At 42.9% G+C, this 25,059-nt stretch overlaps 1 protein-coding gene across 1 annotated transcript in view; it reads right to left on the minus strand.

Moving 5' to 3' along the window:
• The window catches only part of LOC140738278 (coiled-coil domain-containing protein 60-like), a 120,269-nt gene that overhangs the window by 19,137 nt on the left and 76,073 nt on the right, over nt 1–25,059 (minus strand). The window contains exons 7-9 of the mRNA XM_073065446.1: nt 20,933–21,037; nt 13,184–13,274; nt 11,804–12,077 (exon numbers count right to left, since the gene is read on the minus strand). Of these exons, the coding sequence (XP_072921547.1) occupies nt 11,804–12,077; nt 13,184–13,274; nt 20,933–21,037 (470 nt within the window). The remainder of the gene's footprint in view (nt 1–11,803; nt 12,078–13,183; nt 13,275–20,932; nt 21,038–25,059) is intronic.

The following is a 25,059-nucleotide window of genomic DNA, read 5'->3' on the forward strand; positions in this document are numbered from 1 at the left end:
TTCAGTTCAGAGTAGTGGTGAATGAAATTATCCACGCTCGTTTAGGAGCTGGATGGTTGCAGGATAATAACTGTTCCTGAACATGGTGAAATGGGACCTAGGGCTTCTCTGCCTCCTGCCCAACGGTAGTAGTGAGAAGAGAGCATTGTTTGGATGGGGGTGTGGGGTCTTTGATGATGGATGCTGCTTTCTAGAACTCAAAGCAATGGAAAAGTACCACCAACAAACCTCAAATCCTTCAAATACAAAAGCAGGAGGAACAAATTAAAACATAGAATACAGAACAGAACAGCTCTGTATAGGCTCTTCATGATGTTATGCCGACCTTTTAACCTACTCCATGATCAATCTAACCCTTTACTCTTACAGAACCCATAACCTTCCATTTTTTCACACCTCTGATACTGTACACCTCTATCAAGTTGTCTCTCATCCTCCTTCCCTCCAAAGAGAAAACCCCTGGCTAAATTAATGTCGATTTCCTCTGCTAAGCCGATGTACCCAGTATCAACACTGTAATCACATAGCCACTCCAATGGGTAGACATTCCTGGGATGTCAGGACTGTCTTACGCAGAGAGGTTAGAGAGACTGGGCTTGTACACGCTGGAATTAAGGAGATTGAGAGGGGATCTGATTGCAACATATAAGATTATTAAGGGATTGGACAAGATAGAGGCAGGAAATATGTTCCAGATGCCGGGAGAGTCCAGTACCAGAGGGCATGGTTTGAGAATAAGGGGTAGGTCATTTAGGACAGAGTTAAGGAAAAACTTCTTCTCCCAGAGAGTTGTGGGGGTCTGGAATGCACTGCCTCGGAAGGCAGTGGAGGCCAATTCTCTGGATGCTTTCAAGAAGGAGCTAGATAGGTATCTTATGGATAGGGGAATCAAGGGATATGGGGACAAGGCAGGAACCGGGTATTGATAGTAGATGATCAGCCATGATCTCAGAATGGCAATGCAGGCTTAAAGGGCCGAATGGTCTACTTCTGCACCTATTGTCTATTATCTATTGTCTATTGTCTCCATGCCTGACACTATATAGTGCTAACAAGCTCACTGGTGGGGCCCAATCATGGCAAGCAATTCCTCTGTACCTTCTCAAAACCTCTTTGAAGAATCTAACATTTCATTAACTTACGAGAGAGTCTGTCCTGAGGGGAAATATTCGGGGAGATACCAAGAACCTCTGGCCTCTACCACAGTAGAATGGAAGTTCAGTGAAAACATAGCTGCCCCAGGAAAATGGAAGTGGGTCCTATATTCACCTCATCAGCAGAAGCAAGTCAACCTCAACTAAAGGGGTTTCTTTTTGAAGAAGGTCTGAAAAATAGAGCCCTGACTCTATTGACACATTTAACCCATACGACCAAAAACACACAAGTTTTTGATTCTTCTTTATAAAACAGAGCAGTACGACACAGTACAACACCTTTGGCTCATGACATTATGTCGACCCTTTAAACTAGTCCAAGATCAGTTTAACCCTTCCCACCCCAATAGCCCTCTGTGTTTATTAATATCTTCAGATTTCACCACGTAGAAATCTTCAGAGCTCATCAACTCAAAATGGTTAGTATTCAATGACTTTAAATTTTTACAATCGCAAGTAATTATGATAGTCAGGAATTGAAGAATAAATAAATGTAGAGTTTTGGGTTCAGTTTTAGCTGCCAGGAAGCCAAACTTTATTTTAAGAGGATTATATGAACAGCATCAATTATTTTTAAAATGCTAGTACTTTTCAATGCTCCTTAAAAAGAATGATATTCATAATATTCATGTTTGCGCACGCAACACACACACACACATCAACAAACTTCAGCAGTAACTATGGAGAAAATTGTGTAAATGCCTATATGCACCTCTTTCTCCAGCTTTTCCTGGGTAAACTCGGCAGAATTCTTATCGCCGTCCTATGATCTCACCCTCATGGGGTTACAGCTCTCCACTTTAGCTGTTGTGCAGGCTGTGTTTTCTGTGTCACTGCACTGGGGGATTGGGAGTGCTGAGCTGGGAGACTGGGATTACTGAGCTCGGAGGATGAATACCATGGATGGCAGTCCACAGAGATCATCTCATCTCGTACAGGCCTGCTTCTGACAGAGTGAACTTAAAAAAAAATAGTCTTCAGAGGTGTTATCAGGGTTATGTTTCCTTGTGTGCCATGACTTTGGATCGATCCCAGCAACCTGCTGCTTTTAGTTCCAAGGAAATTTTCCAATAACGCAATACATACTTTAGGGTTAAGTTTCTCAATGTACAGGCTTTACAATGCTTAATGTTAGCAATAAGTTGCAAACGAGGTCCCAAGCAATGAAACACAGCAGCCTGCTCACCTGACAGCTATCCAAGGGCGAGAAGGAAATAGAGGAGGATGCGGATATATTTTTGAAAGATCAGGATATTGAGGGCTATGAAGAACTTGGGGGATGACACCTAGGCAGATTTGCCAGGATGGGCTTGGTGGGCCAAAGGGCTTATTTCTGAACTGTCAGAAACTATACTTTGGGACACTATAGTCATTTTGAAGTGGGTAGGTCAATGTGAGGGGCCGAGTGGCCTACTTCTGCTCCTGTTTTCCGATTTTGCTACATTCAGTTGACTGGGGTACAATTTCAGGCTTCCTGGTGGTAACTGTGCTTTCCATTGTGACTGAGTTCAAACATTTCAATTAAATGAAGAAAAAGCTTCTTTGGTTTCTTATAACAAAAAAATGCCAGAGGCACGGGTTTGGCAACTATATTATACATATAATTGCAATACCAAGAATACTTCTCAATGTCTAGTTGCTTATTAATCAGGAAAACAGTGTTTTGTAATTTTATTAAAAATGTTTTGTGTTTCTTCAACCAAGCCTAAAAATTCTAATCTTAGTGAACTGTCTGTGGGTTAAATATCTTACGTCTGTTATTAAAGACTTGAGTGTTCATCAAATTGCCTGCATCACTATTGGAAAAACTACTGTTTCTTTTTAACAAACTCTGGGGATGGCCATGTTACACAGTCAATTTCAGTGAACATTTGTAGCAACTTCACGCTGTGAAAAGCATCCTGAACTGACTGTTACACTGCAGTGAACAGCCTGGACAGAGTGGATGTGGAGAGAATGGGGGAGTCAAGGACCAGAGGGCACAGTTGCAGAACAGAGCAGAGATGAGGAGGAATTTCTTTCGCCAGAGAGTGGTGAATCCATGGAATTCATTGTCACAGACAGCTGAGGAGGTACATTTGAAGTGGAGGTTGATAGATAGTAAAGGCATCAATGGTTCGGGAGAAGGCAGGGGAATGGGTTTGAGAGGGGTAATAAGTCATCCCTGATTGAACGGTGGAGTAGATTCAATGGGACAAATGGTCTCATTCTGCTCCTGTGTTTATGCTGTTATAGTTCTGCTACTCAGTTCGTAAAACCTCCTCTGCCCAACACACTGCTTGGGAGCCCAAGCAGAATTTTGCACTGCTGATCCCCTGGGACATTCCTAGGGCTTAGAGCTTATAGAGAATAGTGTATTAATCAAAAACACAGTGAGCGGCAGTCCTGTGGGTGAAAATGCCTCGTTCGTGGGAGAGGTCAGAGGAAAATGGCCAGACTGGTTCAAGCTGACAGGATGGTGCGCGCGCGCACGCACACACACACACACACAAACACTATCATAAGCAGTCACATCTCTCTCTCTCTTACACATAACAGTGACACATACATTTACAAACACTGGACACGGTCACACACAGTATCTCTCACACACATACACTGTACTTCTCACTCACAGTCCCACAGACCCACATGCAGACCCAATCACACACAACACCTCTCTAACAAACTTGCACACACACAATATTACTGTTCATCTATTTCCATTCTCTGAAATGTCTGAGGTTTGGAGACAAAACACTAAAGTATAATCGAGTGGAAAGACAGTACAAGGACTGTTGTTAAAATAGCAGAAACATCAATGACTGAGGAACATAATTTGAGCAATCTGGCAGTGAAGATTTTAAAACAGGGATGGCTTGCAAAACTGGCGATGATCTCTGCCACAGTACTGACATCCTGCAATATTACCGGTACTTTGTATGGAGGAGATAAGATGAAAAGTTAAGTAGCAGCGCCCTTCACTGGCTGCTGGTGGCATTACACCTGCTGTATGCCAGCTGGGGAATGGCAAAGTGATGCAATTCTTTGATTTAATGTTTTGTGCCTGGCAATGATTCACCCTAACCCTAACCCTAATGTCGTGAAGTCTGATGTTTTGCAATGGCAGCACTGCACAACATATAAAAAGGTACTGTACATTATAACTGTTCAATTTGGCACCAAAATGCACACTTGTCAATTTACCAAGTCACATCAGTCGTGGATGAGCACAAAACTTCCATTGAAAAATACTACAATGGCAAGATAAAATATACGGTTTGCCCAAGAACTGCCTATTAGTGCCATAATACTCACCCTCAATTTAGATTGCAAGACAGCTCAGTCAAATACATTTCCTCTTCACATTTGCTCTAAGTGATGATTTACAATTCAGTTGCTGCTTCAGTGATGTGTTAATTCAGCTGACATTAAGGAGACTTTTAATTGCTGTGGTTGTGAGCCTGTTGCTTGGAAATTCAGCAGCAACTGAGGCTCATGCTTTAATCGTATTTTTGCACTGTTACGGCCTTTCATTTTTACCAGGTGTAGATCATACAAAAGTATTCACCTATGTCTAGAGCAGGGCTTCCCAACCTGGGGTCCATGGACACCTTAGTTAATGGCAAAGGTCTGTGGCATAAAAAAGGTTGGCAAACCCTGGCCCCAGAGCTTCCTGGAGGAAAGAGGCAGGGGTGGGTCAGAAGGTGGAACAGTGATGAGGGTCAGTTGCTGACAATCAGTGATTGAGAGGAATGGCAGTGGAGGGAATTCAGCTGGGGCGAGGGCATGTACTGTGTCATTTGTGCTTGGGACAAAGTTGTTGGGCTGTTGATGCGTGGGTGCATTGGCATGATAGATAGATAGATAGATACTTTATTCATCCCCATGGGGAAATTCAACTCTTTTCCAATGTCCCATACACTTGTTGTAGCAAAACTAATTACATACTATACTTAACTCAGTAAAAAATATGATATGCATCTAAATCACTATCTCAAAAAGCATTAATAATAGCTTTTAAAAAGTTCTTAAGTCCTGGCGGTAGAATTGTAAAGCCTAATGGCATTGGGGAGTATTGACCTCTTCATCCTGTCTGAGGAGCATTGCATTGACAGTAACCTGTCGCTGAAACTGCTTCTCTGTCTCTGGATGGTGCTATGTAGAGGATGTTCAGAGTTATCCATAATTGACCGTAGCCTACTCAGCGCCCTTCGCTCAGCTACCGATGTTAAACTCTCCAGTACTTTGCCCACGACAGAGCCCGCCTTCCTTACCAGCTTATTAAGATGTGAGGCGTCCCTCTTCTTAATGCTTCCTCCCCAACACGCCACCACAAAGAAGAGGGCGCTCTCCACAACTGACCTATAGAACATCTTCAGCATCTCAGTACAGACATTGAATGACGCCAACCTTCTTAGGAAGTACAGTCGACTCTGTGCCTTCCTGCACAAGGCATCTGTGTTGGCAGTCCAGTCTAGCTTCTCGTCTAACTGTACTCCCAGATACTTGTAGGTCTTAACCTGCTCCACACATTCTCCATTAATGATCACTGGCTCCATATGAGGCCTAGATCTCCTAAAGTCCACCACCATCTCCTTGGTCTTGGTGATATTGAGACGCAGGTAGTTTGAGTTGCACCATATCACAAAGTCCTGTATCAGTTTCCTATACTCCTCCTCCTGTCCATTCCTGACACACCCCACTATGGCTGTGTCATCAGCGAACTTCTGCACATGGCAGGACTCCAAGTTATATTGGAAGTCTGATGTGTACAGGGTGAACAGGACCGGAGAGAGTACGGTTCCCTGCGGCGCCCCTGTGCTGCTGACCACCGTGTCAGACCTACAGTCTCCCAACCGCACATACTGAGGTCTATCTGTCAAGTAGTCCACTATCCAATCCACCATGTGAGAGTCTACTCCCATCTCCGTTAGTTTGTGCCTTAAGATCTTGGGCTGGATGGTGTTAAAGGCACTAGAGAAGTCAAGGAATGTAATCCTCACAGCACAACTGACCCCCTCTAGGTGAGAGAGTGATTTGTGCAGCAAATACATGATAGCATCCTCCACTCCCACCTTCTCCTTATACGCAAACTGAAGAGGATCCTGGGCGTGCCTGGTTTGTGGCCTCAGATTCTGTATTATCAGCCGCTCCATGGTCTTCATCACGTGCGACGTCAAGGCAACAGGTCTGAAGTCATTCAACTCCTTTGGTTGTGGTTTCTTCGGTACCGGGACAATACAGGATGTTTTCCACTGTCTGGGTACTCTTCTCTGCTCCAGGCTCATGTTGAAGATGCGCTGTAGTGGTTCTCCCAGCTCAGTCGCACAGGCCCTCAGTAATCGTGGGGAAACTCCATCCGGTCCAGCCGCCTTGCTGGTACAGATCTTCCTCAGTTGACCTTCCACCTGTGCAGCCGTAATCCTGGGCGTGGGCAAGGTCTCCTGTGAGTGGCTATTTTCCTGTGAGGGAAGTAAGCCTGGTGTGGATTTCTGCGGTGAGGATGAGCCAGTACCATTGGGTGTGGGGCCAGTAAATAACAATCTTCAAGGCCTTCACCATCCAGGACATGCCCTCTTCACATTACTATCATCAGGGAGGAGGTGCAGGAACCTGAAGACCCAAACTCAACATATTAGGAACAGCTTCTTCCCCTCTACCATCAGATTTTCAAACAGTCCATAAACTTATGAACACTACCTCATTATTTGTCTTTCACACTATTTAGTTCTTTTTGCAACTTTTAGAAATATTTATGTTCTGCACTGTAGTCCTGCCACAAAACAACAAATTTCACAACACGTGTTAGTGATAATAAATCTGATTGTGATAGAATCAGAAACTATCAAAACTTTACTCAATGTTCCGGATTGGTCAAACCTAACCTCCCATTTACAAATCTATGCTGGCTCTCCTTAACTAATGCAGACTTTCTATTGGGTTTCTTTTTATTGTGACTGACTGTAAGGTGATGAATCTCGATGTTGTATATAGTATACATACTTTGATAATAAATGTACTTTGAACTTTAACATGCACCCTATGCCCTCCTATTATGTTTCATTCCATTCGCAGCATCTCTTCATCCAATAGATACTGACTTTGTTCGGCTACAGTTTCCTCTTGTGGAAAAGTATCAATCAACCTGTTCCTGAAACCTCTCCTCCTTAAGAACCTCCTATTTTTATGTTGCAGGTTTGCCTGTCAATCTTTGTTTCCATTTTTCATGCAGACAGTTGCAGATATAATTTAACACAGAGAGGTGTTTTCTGCAAAAGGAATGTGCAGGAACAAAATACAGTAAAGCCCTGATAATGCAATATCTTTGGATGGTTTTAGATGATAGATATTGTGCCTTTTGATACTCTGGCACAGTTTTAATGTTAAATAAACTCTCAAATGACCCTCATGTGTTTAAATGGGGGTGTGGGAAACATGGTCCTGGTGAGTTTAAACGGGTTGTTGGCATTGTGGTAAGTTTAAAGGAGAAGTTTAAATTGATTATTGGCATTGTGGTAAGTTTAAAGGAGGAGTTTAAATTGATTATTGGCATTGTGGTAAGTTTAAAGGAGGAGTTTAAATTGATTATTGGCATTGTGGTAAGTTTAAAGCAGAAGTTTAAATTGGTTATTGGCATTGTGGTAAGTTCAAAGGAGAAGTTTAAGTTGATTATTGGCATTGTGGTAAGTTTAAAGAAGAAGTTTAAATTGGTTGTTGGCATTGTGGTAAGTTTAAAGGAGAAGTGGGGGTTGGCATGGTAACATAGCGGTTAGCACAACCCCTTACAGTGCCAGTTGTAAGATTGAACGTCGATTCCCACCGTTGCCTGTATGGGAGTTGTACGTTTTGCCAGTGTTTGCGTGGGATTTCTTTCAGATGCTCTGCTTTCCTCCCATGTTCCAATGAAGTATGGTCAGGGTTAGTGAAATGTGGGCACGCTACGTTGGTGCCAGGGGTCTGGTGACACTTGTGGGCTGCCCTGTGCTATCCTCACTGATTTGATTTGATGTAAGTGACGCATTTCACTGTATGTTTTGATGCAGAGAGTAAAGATGCTCTTTAATCTTTAAAATCTGGGCCCCAAAGTACATAAGGGGACTTGGGCCTCAGTGAGTTTAAAGGGAGCACTGTAAACAGCATCCAGAGATACCGACGTTGGTCTACTGAGATTTCCAAACTGATCAGATTGTGGATTATTGGACTTTTACTAGGCATATTGCCACAGTCCTGCTGCATCTGCAGGAAACAAATGATCTTTGGGCAGGGGGAGGGTGAAGTTGATGTGCAAAGATTTTTGAAGGTGGTTTGAGTTCTGAGATAGCAGAAACTCGATCCCAACTGTGTTCTCTTCCAGTTTAGACGTCCTCCGTTAATGGCTCTTTGATCCTCTCCATCACTAGTCTTACAACATAATGATCATTCTGAACTAAGTGTTTCACTGACTGACACTTTGTCCTCTAGGACCAAGTCACTGTCCAGAATGCATCAACCCCTAATGCATCAATGCTTCCTTCCAAGTTGGTCTGAGGATCTCTTGGTCCTGTGTTCTCCACCTGTTACAAAATAGTTGAAAATCATGAAAACCATGCAAGTCATGAATGTGAAATGTGTGCGATGTAATCTAATTTCTAGATTAAAACTTCTGGTTTAAGATGACGCCACCAAAGATGGGTGACCGCTTACTGATAATTGAAAAACAAAGGAATTCAATTAAAAACATTATTAATCACACTTTTTTGAAGAAAATTGTGGTAAACTATCACTGCAAACAATGACAAGGTGAGTGAGGTCTAAGCAAACTCGAGGGACATGCCCTGCTGGTGCACAGCAAAATCAACGCACTTGGAGTTGGAGCTGTGCTGGTTAGAGTGGACGACTCAGAGAGGAGGTGATGGGACCGAAGAGTTCCGATTCCCATCCAGCTGGCCCAGGTCGCACCAAGCACTGAGCTGATTTGGAGAGGTCAAGAACAGCTTCTTCAGCAGTGAAATCCTGCTCTGAAGCGAATCACTGGGCGGCGTGTTCTAGGCCCAGAGCGATTCACCACAGCGAAGCCTGGGTCCCAATGCGAAGTACAAAAAGCTGTTTGGACAATCTAAACGCCAGCGCAGGTAGACTGGACGGCTGGGTGTTGGGCGAGGTTGGGTAGCTCTGGGCACCGAGCCAATTTGGAGAGGGTGAGAATGGTTTCTCTGGCAGTAAACTCTAGTCCCGGAATGATTCGTCACGGTGGAGCCAGGTCCCTGAGCTAGCTTTGAACAATTTAAACACTGGCCCAGATAGACTGTGGGCTTTCCTCTCTCCACGACTCTGAGGCTGTGTGAATGCCCCGGCCACTGTGCCTCGTGTCTGTGACCCTTGCGGCGATTTGCCCCGCTAATATGATGACTGAATACCGAGTCTTTGGGTCGACTCTGAGCTGCTCTGGGATCTAAGGACTCAGTTTGGTTTGGGATGCTGCTGCAGTTGCTCGCTTCTATTGTTTGTGTGATTTGTTTTTCTCTCTCTTTCCCTGTGGGGACTGGGTTTCGTCTTACTGTTTTAAAATCTGGGTTCCTTGCTTTGCAACCGCATGTAAGCAAACAACTCTCAGGGTTGTATATGTAGGGTTCTCAGATTATTAACTGTATGTTAACTGCATATATAAAATGGCTTCTCCATAGAATTATAATGAAATGGCTTCTTTGTGGGTAACTGATGAGGTACTGCTCTGTTTAGTTGGAATGTTTGGGTTATAAGTATTGATAACGGAGAAACTAACCAATGGTGGCGATGTTGTTCTATCGGTATGTGTGGGAACCTGGAGTGAGTGGCGGGTTTTCAGGGAGGAGAACCGAAGAAGGGGGACGTGCTGGCCGCGCTCTGGTCCCAGGCGGCCGGACGAGGAGATCAGAGAAGATCGAGTAGTGGACCAAAGACTTCAATAATTGAGCTCCAACGGTTGTGCACGAATTGACTGAACTCTGATAAGTTTTGGTGCCTTTTCTTTTCTTTTTTATATATTGTATCACTATTAATGACCTAGTTCTAGTAAGATTTATAAAGTGTACTCTGTAAACGTACATGGTGTGCTGTCTGATATTGTGTGTGCGAGTTTGTACCCGTGTGCATTTCACAGCATCCACGTATACGGGAGACACAGTTTGGCGGGTGGACAGATTTTCCCCTAGACATACTGATAGCGTGAGCATTACATATAATTTATACATTCTTCCATAATAAGTGCACTTTGAATTTGAATTTGAACTTTGATTACTAAAATAACATGTAAAAAGCAAGCTCATGCAACAGCTGAAGTTATTATTAAATGTGTTTTTCATTATATAAATGCAACAAGCACACTATAGAAAACATTAGCAAGAGAAAATTTAAACTAGATGGTGGCACAACGCAAGTTATATTAATGGGTTTATTCCCAGTTGCCAATACACAAGTCAAATTTCTGCTCCTCTGTTCTTGCCTCACAATGGCCTGCAGGTAATGCTCTATCAGTGTCAAAGAACAGCACAAGTTAATTAGCAAATTAAAAAAGGAGGCAACTGAGACTGTGTAGCAGCAACCTCAGAGGAAATGCTTCCATTGTTTCAGCATTGTATTTCCATCACCTACAAGTGCCTCCATTATGCAGTTGTCATCTACAGGTTAAATGCACTCAGTGCACTATGAATTCAGAGTAACGTATTCACTGTGTTACAATTTTATTAAATTAACAAAGTCATTAACCCAAGGTAAATTAGCACAAGCAACGGACAGAACATTATACAAATTGCTGTATATTGTATTAATAACTCATCAAGGACATTGAACCTATTATTGTGAATAAGTGCTTAGCTAAGGCTTGCGGATTGTTATAGTGAATTAGTTCTCAGCTAAAGACGTACATTTTCATTAGTGCTCATTGTTCTCATTGTTACCATCAGGAAGGAGGTATAACAGTGTGAAAGCACACACTCAACGATTCAGGAACAGCTTATTCCCTTCTGCCATCCGGTTTCTGAATGGACATTGAAACCATGAAGAGTACCTTGCTATTTTTTATATTTCTACTTTTGCACTACTTATTTAACTATTTAATATGTATATATACTTACTGTAATCACCATCTTTTCTTTATTATTATGCATTGCCTTGTACTGCTGCCACAAAGACAACAAACTTCACACCATATGCCAGTGATATTAAAACTGATTTTGATTCCTCACTGCTGCAGAGAGGAAGTATTCATTTCATTAAACCCTGCAACCATCAGGCTCCTGAACTGGTGTGAATAACTTCACTCACTATTCTGAACTGACTGCACAACCTGTGGACTCACTTTCAAGGACTCTACAATCCATGTTCTCAGTATTATTTATTTTTTATTTACACAATTTGTCTTTTTCGTACAGTGGCTGTTCATCAGTCTTTAGTTATGTATAGTTTTTCATAAATTCTATTGTATTTTATTTTCTGAGAAACTCCTGCAAGAAAATGCATCTCAGGGCAGTATATGGTAAGGTACATATACTTTGATAATAAATTTACGTTGACTTTGAAACAACAAAAATTTAAGCGCAACTTGCAGATGGAAGGGTGTCTTTGGATAGAACCATTTAAAGGCAGTTTTTGACAATTTTTGCATTATTAGCCACTCTATATGTAACAAACAAAAGATCAATCACACTTACAGTCAGATATTGGCTCCTCTTCTTGATCCTGTTTGTTTTGGGTGCAAAGGCTGCTTACTGTCGAGTCGTCATCTGGAATCTCAGAAACAGACTCCAACACAGGTGCCGGAGACCCCGTTCCTACATCTTCAGAGATGGTGACCTCTGAGGCAGCGCTGTCAAATACTGGGGTCATAACAGAGGAGGAAACATTGGCAGGTGAAGCAACTGATAAAGAGGCTCTTCTGGGCCGCATTGTTGTCTTTTGCAGAACCCTTAGAGTGGACCTTTTGAACTAGAAAACAAACATTTCAGGGAGATAGTTTGCATCTGCAGATAGACAAAAATAAATATATACATGTACAAGACCATACAAGATAATTAGGGGCTAACTGAGAGAAAGTTTTAATTCTACTAACATGGTCCTGATTCAAATATAATTAACTCTTTGAGGTTAACGGACTGCACTTGGGTCAGATCAGAGCATGCACTGCTAACCTATCAGGCTAAACGGTTCAGTGGAACTATAATGGCAGAACATGTGCCACAAAATTCTGCACACTAGTAAAAAAAATAATGATTTTTTAAAGACTAAAGATTAGCTTTATTTGTCTTATGTACATTGAAACATCATAATAGCATACAGTGAAATGTGTCATTTGAGTCAATGACCAATACAGTCTGTGGATTCTGTTGCGGGCAGCCCATAAGTGTCACACACTTCCAGCGCCAACATAGCATGCCCACAACTCACCAACCCTAACTGTATGTCTCAGGGATGTGGTAGGAATCTGGAGAAAGCCCTCACAGTCATGAGGAGAAAGTACAAGCTCCTTACAGACAGCGGCAGGAATCCCGATCGGTAATCGTTGGCGCTGTAAAGTGATCGCGTTAACTGCTACGCTACTGAGCCGCCCACATTGAAATAAAATTGACATAAAAAATGTTCAGCAACAATTTCTGCTCCATTTCTTTTCGTAGGCCGCTGAGCTTCATGGTAAGTACGACATAGAATAGTTCGCTAAATGATTCAACGTTTTCTGGTGTCTATATCCCACCAAACCCTCACTGTGACTGGGACATTTGAAATGTTTCCTTAATGCTGGATTGAAAGTTTGCTTTAAATATATTTGCACAAGTTCTATTATGAGCCTTAAATTAGACCCTAAAGGCAAAATATTATTGCTGAGAAAGGCTAGCATTTAAGTTTAAAGTACTGCAAAAGATCTCAGCTGTATAACTCAGTAATTTTATACATGACGGTAAAATAGTGGTTGTCAAAAACAGGCATTGCATTGCCAATTGAGACAGCTTAGTGTCTACTGGAAACAGAAAGAAGGAAATTCATCCAACATGACATCCACTTTCTACTGTGCCTTAAGGAGTTTCTGGTCACTTTACCTTGGGTTGTGATGTGAATTGCTCCCACTTGGCTTCTATAGATTTATCTTTACTGATTTTCCTGGATACATTTTTCATTCCACCAGAATCCCTGAGCAGAGAAGAGGAGAAAGTGTGAGTTTCCCAGGAGGTTGAGAGAGCTCCGAATGAGGCATTCTATTCAACCAGCTTGCAGTTCACCAACAGAACAGTTCCTGTGTATATAAAAAAAACTTTTAAAAAATGGTTTTTATGGTCACTCTCATGATCGTATCAAAGAGGTTGCAACTGCCAGGTGCTCTAGCAACCAGGTGGACGTGGAGTTTTACACTAAGGTAAAACTTCTGGTTTAAGATGGTGCTGGTGATGCCCAGCGACTACCGTAGATTCCGGACTACAGAGCGCACCTGATTAAAAGCCGCTGGCTCTAATTTTAGAAAGAAAATCAATTTTTTACTTGTACAGGCCGCACCAGATTTTAGGACGCACCGGATTTTCGGCCGCACCGGATTTTCGGCCGCAGGTGTCCCACGTTGTAATATGAGATATTTACACAGAAAGATATTACACGTGAGGATTTTTTAACTTTTAATTAAATCCATATGGTAACATAAACAAATACATATTGCAAATGCTTTTTTTCGAACCGTGCCTGTAACGCGGCTACTTTTAAATATACGTTGCGTATACTTTTTTACTGAACAACATTCCAATATCTCCTAACGACTGGTAAAAAATATATATACTGCAGCCTACCAGGAAAAGTTATTGATCGCCTTTAACTTAAAAGCAGCGTTCGCTCAGATCCAATGCCGCTCGCGTAATGCCGCTCGCCCCCCTCCTTCCCGTTTATCGCAAACCGGTATTTCCCACAAGACGCGGCGAAACCGGGTGTGACGTCATAGCATCCCGCGATGTAGTACAGAAAACAAATATAGTTAAAACACTTCTAACTTTAACTAGAAAATGAATTACTAAGCGAAAATATTATAAACTAAATAACTGCCATAAAGGCAGCACAATGCTTTTCTTCGAGTGTTTTCCATGTTGATGAGGGTGAGTACAAATGACTGATTTACAATAATTTAATTCTGAAAGTGCGCTTGATTTATCGTACAATTTCATTGGACCTCTGTGAACTACTCATCAATTTTATTGGTCTACTGTTACGAGGCAAAATGTTTTTGGCGGCATGAAAAAAAATCATGCATTAGCTGCACTGTAGTAAAGGCCGCAGTGTTCAAAGCTGTTCAAAATGTGGGAAAAAAGTAGCAGCTTATAATCCGACATCTACGGTAATTATCAGTGGCAAAAAAACAAAAGGAAAACTACTAAGTACCTCACTAATTACACTTAACGATAACGATCGATGGTAACAATGGAGAGGTGAGCGGTGACGGAGGTGAGCAGGCAGGCAGGACAGACATGGTCGAGGAAAGTGGGGGTGAACAGAGGTCCAGGCACAGAGAAGGCATGGCTGAGGCAAGCGGAAGTCAAGGTGGGGTCTGAGGCAGTGTCATCCACGAGAGCGTGGAAGGTCCCGATGTCTTATCAATTTAAGTGCCAGGCTGAATTGAAAAGGTCAGGTATGGTCTGAATCATAGCAGCACGGTTCAGACTCCAGAGCGGTCCGAGAGCGAGGATCAACCCAACGTTCAGACAATGTAAGTGCCGGGCCAGATTGAAATGGTCAGAGTGTCGGGACCGTTGGCGAAGCGAGGGTCAGTCCTGCTCGCCGCACCGCAACGTTTTCTAGGCTCTGTACTTAACTGAGGCTGTGGCCTGCTCTGGCTGCAGTGATGCCTGGCTTCACGTCTGTGGTCTTGTAATGTTTACTTAGCTTTGCGATGAACTGAGGCTGTGGCCTGCACCAGCTGCATACACTTGGCTTCGTGTCTTTCGTAAAAATTCAGTGCTGTGGCTATTTGCTTACTTTTATTATTTGCACAATTTGTTTTTTTTTGTCTCTCTGTGCATTGGGTGCCTGATGGTCATCGTCTTTTTAAATGGGTTCTTTGGAGGGTTCTTTGTTTAGTGGCTGCCCGTGAGGAAACGAATCTCAAGGCTGTATAACGTGTACGTACTTTTTGATATGAACTTTGAACTTTGAAGTCTCTGTATTTTGAACTCTGTTGCACAAGTTTCTTTCAAATAGATTATCGGCTCTTAATAGAATTTGTGTGTGTGTGTGTTTATTTGTGGAGGGTGGCAAGGGTGATTATACCTGTTTCTCCCACTCTTGAGAGCACTCAAATGTAAACAGTTTTCAAGTTCCAGCTAAGTTGGAAGATTGGAGCTTTATAACTTACTTATCCATCCCCTGTACCCTAGAGCAACTGAGAATGGTTGGAAATGTCTTTCACATCAATTTCCAGTCAATTAGTAATGGATTTAGAATCTAATCTGTAAAAGGGATTCCAGAATGTGATCTTTTTATGATTCTGTAGAAAAGCCTGTGCTTTGACACTTAAAATAGACAACAGCACAGCGATCTCGTACCTGTGCACAGCATTTACAGCATAGAGACTAGTTAGCAAACTCATCTAGTCACATTAGTGTTCATAATCTGTACCAATTGCTGATCATCTCCCTTCTTTAAAATCTACCAGCCATAACTTTCCATTTCCTTGGTCTGATGTACATATTTATCCAGATTTCCTTAAACTTAATTGCCTGCACTATTCTTTGGATTTTGATTTCCATATTCGAACCATCGTGAGTAAAGGGGCATCGTACAAACCCTTCCAAGATTTGTTGAAGACTATTTAATATATTTAGCCCCCGTCTGGATTCCCTCGCCGGAGTAGACGGCGTCTTCACCTCCACTGTGTCGTTATCCCGAGGACCTCCAATGGCTGCCCCCTTTTGTCCTTCCGAGAGGAAAGAGCTGTCATCTGATCATTTTTCTTTTTGTTTCTAAAGAGATGCATAAGGGGATGTGAAGGCACTATATAAATGTGACCCTTTTCATTCGCCTAGGCTGCTAATTAGCTGTGACCAACGACTGGCTAGGTTAGTGAGTGGATTTCACGCCTCCCCCGGAGGACAAAGGTGGCCTGCCCTGGGGTTAGAGGATGGTGCGTGTGCGTGGCTCGTTGGAACGGCGCTTGTTTTGCTGTTTCTTTGTCACTTGTTGTGTTCTGTGTTGTTCTGCCGAGTATTGTGGGCTTGCTATTTCAGCACCGACCGGAAAGTGTGGCTGCCATGAATTACATCATTAGGTTATGTTGTTTGTTAACGCCAACAATGCTCTTCATTGCATGTTTAAATTGTATATGCAATAAATAAATGAATTTGAATCTCAATCTATAAAGTGAAAAGCACAGGGTTAAATTACTGGACTAGCAGCTCCTTGCAAGCTGTATAGTTAATCTTATAATGATATAGTTAAAATTTAATTGTCATTCAACCATACAAGAATACCCATGAATATAGAACACCAGGTCCATGCGAGCTCCCAGAGGAACATTTCCATTAGTCCCATTGCCTCTCTCCTTGTTCCTCTATCAAGTTCAAGGTCAAGTTTAATTATCATTCAGCCATACACCAGTATAGCCAAACAAATCAGTGATCCCCTGGGGCCAAGGTGCAAAACACAAACCTAACAGTCCCGCACAGCACACAAGTACATATAAACACATATGACAGCAGAAAAACATACAAATACAAAAAATAATAATATAGCCCCAGTCCCTGCATGCCAAGGATTGTAGATTGATGGAGTATGGATGTTGTGCTGGAGACATGCTTCTGCAAGAATGGCCGGCGGCAATTCTCGTGGCATGAAGTGCAGCCACAGATGAATACAATCCAGCTGGTCTCCCACTAGAGGGCAGCACCGACAGGAGGAACCAGTGTCCAACCTAGCGTGGAATCCAGCGGCACACAGCCAGCTCCAGCATCCTCCACCTCAGCGGCCACAACAGGCGATCGAGGCACGAATGAAACTCCGATCCCCACCACAACCAAGGCCAAGCAACTCCTCCCCCGCCATCGGTCTCGCCAATGGACCAGAGAATCTACATCACAATTATCCAACAGGGTCTTGCGACCACAACAAAACCGTCCAAGACAATCATCTGCTCCGTCCATTGGATCGCGCACTGACTTTGACGCCTTCTTCCCTGGGTGGCGGAAACAGGTTGCAAGCAATTCACAATGAGTCCAGTTCCACCATCATCCACTAACTCACTGGTGAGGTAGACCTGCTGTCCTCTATGTTCTGGATAACCAGCAGTGTCATGTGATCATGAAAAAGACGTAAAGAATGACCAATCACACCTTTGTTTGGACCCAAAAAAGCTGCAGCATCCAAACACACCACCATCTCACCACTCTGCTTAACTGGTGTCATTTATTTGTTATTATACATGCCCAACAACTCCCCTTTGACTCATTTTACCATTAGCCTGGAGGTCATTTACAGTAGTCAATTAACCTATTATGCCAATTTATCTCATCTAATTATCCAATTCTGGATTTCTTTTAAAACATAGAGTTACAGGGTTTTCCTAAAAGCCCAAATGGTTCACTAATATCTTCAAGGAAGGAAATCTGCTATTGGGAAACAACTAGGAATGGACACTTAAGGAAAGTGAGGTCCACACTGTATTAACATAAAACAAATTGTATGAATTCTGAAGAGTCTTCAAGCTAAATTGGTAACTGTTTCTCTTTCCACAGATGCTGTCTAACCTGCTAAGTATTTCCAGCATCTTATGTTTTTGTATCAGCGTTCCAACATCTACAATTTTCAGATGTGTCTGGATTATCATTTAGAAAAATAGCATCACAGTTAAATAGCAAAGGATGAAGATACAAGAGAGCGCAGATGCTGGAATACAGAGCACAAGACCATCTGCTGGATGAACTCAGTGAGCCAAGCAACATCCGAGGTGGAAGAAGGGTGGTTGACATTTCAGTTGGAGATACTGTGTGAGAGCTGAGAGTGTAGATGGAGCAGAGCCAGCATATGGAGACCAGAGGGAGAGCTGAGACAGGTGCTGGTAAGTGACAGGAGAAACCAGCTGGGGATGGGGGTGGAGGTGGAGAAGGCAAGGGAGATGGAGCCAGGTGAGGGAGGGGAGGGAGAAGGTAGAGGCAAAGGCTGGAAGATAACGAATAAAATCTTCTCGGGCTTCCAGCTGGGTGTAGGTATCAATTTTAACTGATGTTTCAATGACAACACTGCAATCTTCATCAAGGATGATGCCTTGGCATGTATAGTCCGGTGGTATATAATACACCCGTCGTCTGTCCCTCCTGATTGGTTAGTCCTCAACCAGTTAGGTTTCTGCTGTCCCTCCTTGTTTACAATCGAATTCCAGGTCTTACCTGGAGCAAGACCTTTGTCTTCGTTAATATTCTTTTTCTCAAGATTTATTTCAATTGCTTCCTTCACCAAGCGGTCCTAAAAGACATTGGCACAGGACAGTAGTTTCGTGCTGTCAAAGTCAATCCTATGGCCATTGCAGATATCGGCCAGATGGGGTGCAAGGTGCAGACCCCCATCAAAGAGCACAGGAGGTGCATCCGTTTGGGTTATCCAGAGATATCGGTGATGGCAGAACATTGCATTCACAACGGCCATGGGATTGCCTGTGCCATGCCATTGATACCACTTGGTGAAGGAAGCTGGGCGTGGGGCGGGGGCATGGGAGGAGATGGGAAAGGTGAACCAAGGAAAATAAATCCAGGTTGGATAAATTTGTAAGTGATGGGCAGATAGAACCAGGTGTAGGAGGGGAATGAGCCTTGGAAACGAGGGGGAAGTGGGTGAGAACAGGCGCAAATGATGAACAAAAGGGACAGAGAAATGGGCTGAACAGTGATCTCAAAATAATCCTAAGGAATTCTAGTTCCCATGTAATAAAATGGAATTTAATTGTTCACAACTCATATTCTACATTCCAGACTTCTAATATTCTAGTAAGTGGTTCCTTTAACTACTGATCATCCAGCTCTGCTTCCATCATTGTAACTAATTAGAAACATATATGCCTTTGCATTTCTTTAAATATCATTTAAAGTAAATCGAAAGAAATGTCTGAGAAATAATTTGCCTCTCCAACCCCTCAGGTGCACTGGAACAATTAACAAGAATTCTTCAAGTGACCGCATTACTTTTAATTTCCACATGTTTATGTGATACTGACAAATGACTTCCTTCCACAGAACAGTACTGAAGATTACAACCAATACTTGATACTGGCTTCAGTAATTACTTATTGACAGTCATTTTACATTTGAAGGAAGCAATTTGTTCACAGGACCTCCCAAAGCACTTAGCATCTAACAAAGTGCTTTTGATGTATAGTCTCTGTTGTAATTTATTCATCACAGCAGTCAGCTCCTCTGCAGAACCTTCCAACTTCCTGCAATGTAATAATGACTAGCTAATTTGTTACAGCCAAGACAGAAAGGACAGCAGCATCTGAAGCAACAAACAATTTGCTGGAAGAACCAGGGGAATCAAGCCATTATCTGTGTGAGGAAAGGAATGGTCAAAGCTTTGGGTCGGAGATACAATACAAGCTCATTTCAGACAGTGGTGATTGCTGATGCTGCAATAGCATTACATTAACTGCTACACTACCGACCTGCCCCAGAATAACGTCGATTGAGGAACATGGTGCTCGACTCCAGATCCCATTCAGCTGCTTAGGTTCAAAACACCAGCCTCCAAGAGTACAGGTATGCATCTCAGTTTTACTTGTCACTGGAAAGATGGAATCTAGAATGGTGCAACATTCCCTTGGTGGTGAACAAGACGCTCACCACAATCTTTGTGCTCAAGGCCCTGAAGAGATATGTAAGTGTGTGACCTGCTTCAGAGATGACAGAGCCACCAGATGAGCCACAACTGTACTGTTACTCCAGGGAGAGGGTGGGGAGGGGGCAGGATGTTGGGGACATGGGGGAGTTTGCACTGTCTGCAGGAAATCTCCACTCAGAAAATGCTATTTACGTGAAACGAAGTTGTAACTTCCAAGCACTTGTCGGGCAAACAGTTGACGTTTTGAATTGAGACTTCTCATCTGGACTGTTTCTTTCCAAAATCTGATTCCTTCCTCATTCGACACCTCCATAAATATACCTTGTAGAAGCATGCAATGGATAAACGACCAGGAAGAAGATATTAGTTGGCTTGGAGGTAAGTGCTTGGAAATAGGACAGCTACAGTGTATGCAGCGATTCACCTGGGGGACTAGATGAGAAATCTTCAGCCATGTGGGTGTTTCATAAGACAACTGCACTGCTCCAAAGAGCGCTATATGAGGTCATGCTTACCCTCAGCCATTAGGCTCTATAATGAATCAAGCTATAGTCGGGGAAGTGATAACTCCCCCCTGTTAGACTGTGGTAACCTATTTTTATTCTTTCTACTTGTCTTCTAATATTTGTATCTGTGCACTTGTAATGCTACTGTGACAATGTAATTTCCTTTGGGATCAATAAATTATCTATCTATCTAGTTACAGCTGCCTCCCCCTTTACAAAGGTAGAGCGTTCCTACGAAACCTTTCTTAAACCGAAATGGCATAAAACGAAGAACCATTACACATACATGGGAAAAATTTTCGTAAAAGCGAAAATCCTCTTTGTAATGCGAAAACAGGTTACTAATGTAGGTCTTTTGTAAAAGCAAAGTGGCATAAAGCGAACATTTGTAAAGCGGGGGACACCTGTATCTATCTATAAAGCTCTAGTCCAAATCAGTGTCACTAAAACAAACAGACAGGAGAATCCGTCAATAGTGGGAAGTGTTACCTGGCACTCCAACAGCTTGAAACAGGGCCTATTGTGCTGGGTGGTTCTGCAGCCACAGCCTCCAATAGCCAGTTCAAGGCACAGAGCTGTCGATGAAGTGGTTCCCTGTTTGAAGGCAAGTGCAAAAACAAAATGGAAGACATTGATTGCATTTATATAAGTCCACCACACGTCCAAATCCCATACATGACACACAAGAAACCGATTTCCCTCAAGAACAGTAAAGTAGAAATAATGAAATAGTAGGTGTTTGTTAAGGGATAAATATTGGATAGGCCAATGGGATTACTCAACTACTCCTCTTCAAAACAGCATCAACTGGAAAAGCACCTCGTGCAGAATAGTAGCTCCGAAAGTATGAGAGTGGAGTGAGTTGTCATCATAAGCAGTGGATGCAAATTCAACTGAAACATTTAAGAGAAGGTTAGATAGGTGAAGAAAAGAAGGGTATGGAAGGTGACGATCCGAGTGCAGGTAGATGGGACGAGGCAGGAAACCAGGTCAGCATATGATAGATGGGCCAAAGAGCCTGTTTCCGTGCTGTAGTACTCTATGACTCTAAACATGCAGAGCTCCCTCACTGCGGGAAAGGGAATATATTGTCAGCCTGAATCCTTGGTGTCTGGAGCTTCATGAAAACATTACACAACAGATGGGAAAAGGTGCAGCTAAAATATGCTGAGGGGACCTCTGGTGGTCTGGGTTGACCATGGACATTGCAGCCTAGTTGTCTATGTTAATATGCAAATAGTATACAGTCCAGGGCAGTACGATATGGAGAGCAAACTGCTACCCACGCAGCTGATGAGTGCAAAGAAACGGCTGATACCAATACTGTGTAGTGCCAGCAGCATCCCAGGAGCTTCCAGTTATCATTGAATTCAAACTGAGCCTGGTCTAAAATAGTTCCACACCTCAGAGCATTAAACCACAACGAACAGCAGCCCAGAGCATGAGCATAAGAAAACAAAGCTGGAGTAAACTACTTGGTCTTCCTGCCTTTTTCTTACTCAATAGTTGGCTGTTTACCTCAATGCCAATTTCCTGCACTACCCATTTCTTGATTCCCTCTATATCCAAAAACCTATCAATTTCTGTACCAAATAGCTCAAATGCCATCTATGAATTTGCTGATGATTTAACTATTGTTGGCAGAATTTCAGATGGTGAAGAGAAGGCATACAAGAGCAAGACATATCAGCTAGTTGAGTGGTGCCACAGCACCAACCTTTCACTCAACGTCAGTAAGACCAATGAGCAGATCGTGGGCTTCAGAAAGGATAAGATGAGGGAACACAAACCAGTCCTCATAGAGGAATCAGAAATGGAAAGTGTAGGCAGTTTCTGGATCTCGGCATCTCTGAGGATATAACCTGGACCCGACATATCGATGCAATTGCAATGAAGTCACGACAGCAGCTATCTTTCATGAGGAAGTTGAGGAGATTTGGTATGTCACTAAAGGCACTCACAAATTTCTACAGATGTACTTTGGAAAGCATTCTAGCTGGCTGCATCACCATCTGGTATAGGGAGGGGAGGTGCTACTGCACAGGATTGAAGCAAGCTGCAGAGAATTGTAAAATTAGTCAGCTCCATCATGGGTACGAGCTTCAACAGTATCCAAGACATCTTCAAGGAGCGGTGCCTAAAAGAAGTTGGCGTCCATCATTAAGGACCCCCACCACCCAGGACATGCCTTCTTTTCATTGCTACCTTCAGGAAGGAGGAATAGAAGCCTGGAGGCACAAAATCAACAATTCAGGAACAGCTTCTTCCTCTCTGCCATCTGATTTCTGAATGGACATTGAACCCATAAACACCACCTTTTTATTCCTATTTTTGCACTACTTTTATTTAATTTTATTAAATTGAAATAGTCATTTGCAAAGTCTTCACTACCCCTCTTGGATAGAGAATTCTGAAGATGGACTGGGTGTAGGAATGTTCAGAACGGGGAGTCCCTATTATTAAGGCAGCGGGATATTTAGGATCTGGGCCCCTACTGGAATGTTCCATTGTGCACAGGTTCCGAGGTGCTACACACAACAGAGGAGGCCAGCCAAGTCCACATGTAGTGGTTTCTCATAGCAGCACTCTCCCTGTGGGGTAAGTGAAGAATCTCGGGTGGTGGCTGGTTTACTGGGTGAGGGACGTGTCAGCCAAAGTTCAAAGTAAATTTAGTATCAAATTACACACATTTCACCATTTACAACCCCAATATTCATTTTCTCGTGGGCATATACACTAAATCCAAGAAACACAACAGAGTCAATTAAAGTCCTTTCCCACTAGGACAGACAAACAACCAATGTGCAAAAGACAACAAACTGTGCAAATACAAAACAACAATACTAATAATAAACAAATAAGCAAGAAATATCGAGAACATGAGATGAAGAGTCCTTGAAAGTGAGACCAAAGGTTGTGGGAAGGGTTTAGTGATGGGGACGGTGAAGCTGAGTAAAATTATTCTCCTTGGTTCAATGGCCTGATGGTTGAGGGGTAATAACTGTTCCTGAACCTGATGGTGTGGTTCCTGGGGCTCCTGGACCTTCTTCCTGATGGCAACAGCGAGTACAGGGCATGGCCTGGACTGTCATGATGTGCTCTGGCAATATCAGAATCAAAGTGCGGAGGAACAGCAGACTGCAATACAGGGACACAAAGGAGAGTTTATTTCATGATAATTCCAATAGGACATTAGTGGCTCAGCAGAGTAACACCACGAGAAGTAACATTTTCAAAACTAGGACCCAGCGATTAGCATCAATCAGGTGTCTATTTAAATAATATGAGTAACATAGGAATCTTCAAGCCTATCAAAATAAAGTCCACAAACTTAAATAGAAAACACCAGAAGAGTGAGTCACTCCAGAAATACTCTAGTAAATGATTAACGACTCCTGTTAATCAACAACTGATCAATTCAGGTGCTCTAAAAAACTAGGCACCTAATGCTAACTAGTGCCCCCCACAGGCCCAAAGTGCTCATGACGTGGATGGTGGGGTCCTAGATGATGGACGCTGCATTCCTTTGACAGTGCTCCATGTAGATGTGCTCAATAGTGGGGAGGGCTTTTCCCATGATGGACTGGGCCATATCCACTACTTTTTGTAGGATTTCCATTTAGGAGCATTGTTGTTTCCCTATCAGGCTGTCATGTAGCCAGTCAAATTCTCTCCAATGAACATCTATCGAAGTTTGTCAAAGTTTTGGATGTCATGCAGAATCGTTGCGAACTTCTAAGGAAGTAGAGATGCTGCCATACTTTCTTCATAATTACACTTATGTGCTGGGCCCAGTACAGGTCCTCTGAAATAATAACACCAAGGAATTTAAAGTTGCTGACCCTCTCCACCTCTTCCCCCCCCCCCGATGAGGTCTGGCTCATGGACTTCCAGTTTCCTCCTCCTGGTCAATAATCAGCTCCTCGGTTTTGCTAACATTAAGTGAGAGGCTGTTGTTGTGGCACCACTCAGACAGATTTTCAATCTCTCTCCTATTCTCCGATACATCATTATCCTTGATTTGGTCAATGACCATGGTGTTGTCAGCAAACTGAAATATGGCTTTGGAGTTGTGCTTAGCCTCACAGTCATAAGTAGAAAGTGAGTAGAGCAGGGGGCGAAGCACACAGCCTTGTGCTGATGGAGATTGTGGAGGAGATGCTTTTGTCAATCCAAACTGACTGGGTTCTGCAAGGGAGGAAATCGAGGATCCAATTGCACAAGGAGGTATTGAGGCCAAGGTTTTGAAGCTTATTTGATTAGTTTTGAGGGGCGATAGTACTGAATGTCAAACTGTATTCGATGAAGAGCATTCTGATGTATGCAGTTTTGCTCTCTAGTTGTCCCGGGGTTGAGCGAAGAGCCAATGAAATGGCGTCTGCTGTGGACCTGTCACTTGGTAAGCAAATTGGAATGGATCCAAGTCGCTACTCAGGCAGGAGTTGATATGTTTTATCACCAACCTGTCAGAACACTTCATCACTGTGGGTATAAGTGCTACTAATCGATAGTCAGTGAGGCAGGGTACCACGTTCTTCATTGGCACCAGTATATTTGAAGCTTGCCAATTGATCAGCACAGGTCTTTAGTACGCAGCCAGGTATCCACCTAGGCTG

The sequence above is a fragment of the Hemitrygon akajei genome, chromosome 14, assembly GCF_048418815.1.
Source record: "Hemitrygon akajei chromosome 14, sHemAka1.3, whole genome shotgun sequence".
Taxonomy (NCBI): domain Eukaryota; kingdom Metazoa; phylum Chordata; class Chondrichthyes; order Myliobatiformes; family Dasyatidae; genus Hemitrygon; species Hemitrygon akajei.